The sequence below is a fragment of the Dendroctonus ponderosae genome, unplaced genomic scaffold (assembly GCF_020466585.1).
Source record: "Dendroctonus ponderosae isolate FM_Combo_2020 unplaced genomic scaffold, Dpon_F_20191213v2 Dpon_F_20191213_8, whole genome shotgun sequence".
NCBI classification, from domain to species: Eukaryota; Metazoa; Arthropoda; class Insecta; order Coleoptera; family Curculionidae; genus Dendroctonus; species Dendroctonus ponderosae.
In genome coordinates this window covers 12,584,213-12,587,118 of record NW_026019016.1, presented here as the reverse complement: position 1 = coordinate 12,587,118, position 2,906 = coordinate 12,584,213, and the positions used below count along the sequence as shown (strand labels likewise).

The window sequence follows — 2,906 nt, the reverse complement described above, 5'->3', positions numbered from 1 at the left end:
CGCTTTCTGGGCCAAAACTATTCGAATTTCCTCACTCACGTTGTTACGACTGAATTGACTTTTCAATTCTCTATCCAACGATGCCAAAACGAATTCTGTGGCTCAAATGAGTCGATTTTGCAACTCAAAACAAGGACGCAATTCTAAAACTTCTTGAAATCAAGACTTTTTGAGAAAACTGCCAACGTTTCCTTATCGATGGTTTACTTTCTAAAAAGGCCATTTAGTTCTCTCTGGAATGCTGTAAGAATGAGCGCTTTTACTCAATTTGCTTCCGAGAAACGAGCTAAAACGGGACGAAAAACATGAAATTTTGCAATAATCTTGCACCTAAGTGTCTAATATTCACAATTCGCTTTCTGGGTCAAAACTACTCAAATTTCCTCACTCATGTTGTGACTGAATCGAATTTTCAATTCTCTATGGAGGTCGTCTACGGTCGTGCTCATTTTGCTTCCGAGAAACATGCAAAACGGGACGGAAAACATGAAATTTTGCAATAATCTTGCGCTACCCTTGCACAAAACGACGATATTTTTTCTAATTTTATAAACAACAGAAGACTGTATTTTTTCTTCATAACTCCCCCCTGACTTTAAAGCTGGATCCGCCCCTGATTAGTATTGCTCTAATATGAAAAGTTTAGCGCTTTTCTTGAACAAAGAGTTGCTTCTGGGAGTCGTCGACTGTGTGCGATTAGCAGCTGTTTAAAAGGGTTTTTACTTTGCGTGTTTCTAAAGTAGCTTCAGTTCTTGTTCTGCTCACATCAGTCACAAAGGAAAGCTAATAATTAATAGTTATACACGCAGCTACGTAGCTGTGCAGCTAGAACTAGTCTTGGAACCATTGACTCAAGCTTCTAAAGTTCATTAAGTTGCAGCTGCAACGAGTTCACTTAAATGCCAACTTTATTGCTTGAAGCATTTGCTGAAAAACTCCAATTTATCTAGGCAAAAGCAGTTTATAAAAATGAATCAGATCGCAGGTGAACCGAAAAATTGAATTAACCCAGCGCTAGATAAGATTAAGAGCAATTTATCTTCAATTAGAATCATTTTGTTATAATTGATGACGAGCTCCGATTTAGGTGAGTCCACGTCGCGACTTCAACCTGCCAGGCTCAGTCCGATAAGAGCCAGTTTCCAGTCAAAATGGTTGCCATAGTCAAAGTCCTCCAAGGAGCCTTGGAGGGAACCCAGGGGAAGGATTATGATGGCAATGACGTCTACAAGTTCCTTGGGATCCCCTATGCAAAGCCCCCAGTTGGCGAGCTGAGGTTTCGAGTAAGTGCTTTTTTGAGTATTGAACCGAGTAATGGAAAAAGGGGGCTTTTAGGAGCCTCAACAGCCGGACTCTTGGGTCGGAGTGCGTGAGGCTGTGGAGGACGGAAGCGCTTGCTTCCATAAGAACGACTTCATCCAGCAATACGAAGGCTCAGAGGACTGTTTGTATTTAAATGTCTTCACTAGAGAGGTAAGTGTCGATCGCAGCTGAGTGCTAAAGTGCAAGCTAATCAGCCACGTGCAGCTGCCGCAGGATGGAAGCTATAATCTAAAGCCCGTAATGGTGTGGATCCATGGCGGTGGATTTACTGGAGGCTCCAACTCCAGCCAAGTTTATGGCCCAGATTTTCTTTTAATGGAAGACGTGGTTCTAGTGTCGATCAATTATCGGTTCGGGCTTCTAGGCAAGTAAATTGCGGGTTTAATCTTATCGGGCTTAAAAATTACGGAAGCTCCCTGAATCTAATCCCAAATCCCCTTATCTCAAGTACCGAGAGAAATTGGTTGATTTTTTTCCATATGATATGTATATTCCATAAAACATTTGATATCTTTTTGCAACCGGGATGTCTGAAGGAATGAGAGAAGAGGCAACTATACCTGGCGATTTTTCTAGGTTTTTTGCGCTTAAAGGATCCAGCGTTTAATATTTCTGGAAACATGGGATTCAAGGATCAAGTGCAGGCGTTACGATGGGTTCGGGCAAATATACAGCAATTCAATGGAGATCCCGAAAATGTCACGTTGTTTGGAGAAAGCGCTGGATCAGCTTCCGTCCATTTCCATGTTCTATCGCCAATGTCCCGGTATGTGATTTTTACTTTTCACTGAAGCTGCAAGAGCTAACTTGAATTTTTTAAGGGATTTGTTTCATAAGGCGATTTTGCAAAGTGGGGCGGCTTTGAACTGCTGGGCCGATGAATGTGACCACAGCGTTGTCCAAATTGCCAAGTTCCACGATCCATCCATATCGACCGAAAAAGAGGCCCTAAATGTCCTGAAAAATCTTACCGTCCAAGAACTCTATGAGCTGCAGGTGATTTTCTGCAAGGTGAGTGATTATGTAGCTGAATCAAGAATATTGTTTATGGAATGCGCATCAGCTTAAAATGTTATCTGCACATCAATCATTTCTGATCCGGATTAAAGCATTTAATTGAACGAGAAATTTCTCCTGTTGATCCTTAATTTATTATTCAACTTGAATTGTCATTAAATCATGTGACTGGCACTAGTAAACTAGGCCTGGGTAATACTGTGTGAGCTGAAAATGATGTAAAATTTAAGACATTTTGGAAAAATTTTCATTTTTTCAAAAAATCGACTTCCACCCTGGGAAAAATTTTGACCAAAAATCAAAATTTCACATGCGGGTTTTTTGAGCTCAATCGATTCCTTTCGACGTAAGAAGGACACAAGCATTTATAATGCGTTTGGGTCAATAATAAGGAAGAAATCGTCGGTTAAAGATCGTGAACGGTTAAAAAACGCTTAAAATTTGCCGAAAATGTCTGTTATTTCCGATCTGAAACTTCTAGCATAATTTTCAATGAGTTCGATGCAATCGTCGCGTCCGTGAGCTGAAAATGATGTAAAATTTAAGACATTTTGGAAAAATTTTCA

The 2,906-nt window shown here is 40.4% G+C and overlaps 2 protein-coding genes across 2 annotated transcripts in view; one reads left to right on the top strand and one right to left on the bottom strand.

Moving 5' to 3' along the window:
* The window catches only part of LOC109541981 (ras-related protein Rap-2b), a 37,870-nt gene that overhangs the window by 20,429 nt on the left and 14,535 nt on the right, over positions 1-2,906 (bottom strand). The gene's annotated exons all lie outside the window — the stretch shown is intronic.
* The window catches only part of LOC109541976 (juvenile hormone esterase), a 4,203-nt gene continuing 2,343 nt past the window's right edge, over positions 1,047-2,906 (top strand). The window contains exons 1-5 of the mRNA XM_019910994.2: positions 1,047-1,283; positions 1,336-1,473; positions 1,528-1,687; positions 1,900-2,089; positions 2,145-2,334. Of these exons, the coding sequence (XP_019766553.2) occupies positions 1,152-1,283; positions 1,336-1,473; positions 1,528-1,687; positions 1,900-2,089; positions 2,145-2,334 (810 nt within the window). The 5' untranslated portion in view covers positions 1,047-1,151. The remainder of the gene's footprint in view (positions 1,284-1,335; positions 1,474-1,527; positions 1,688-1,899; positions 2,090-2,144; positions 2,335-2,906) is intronic.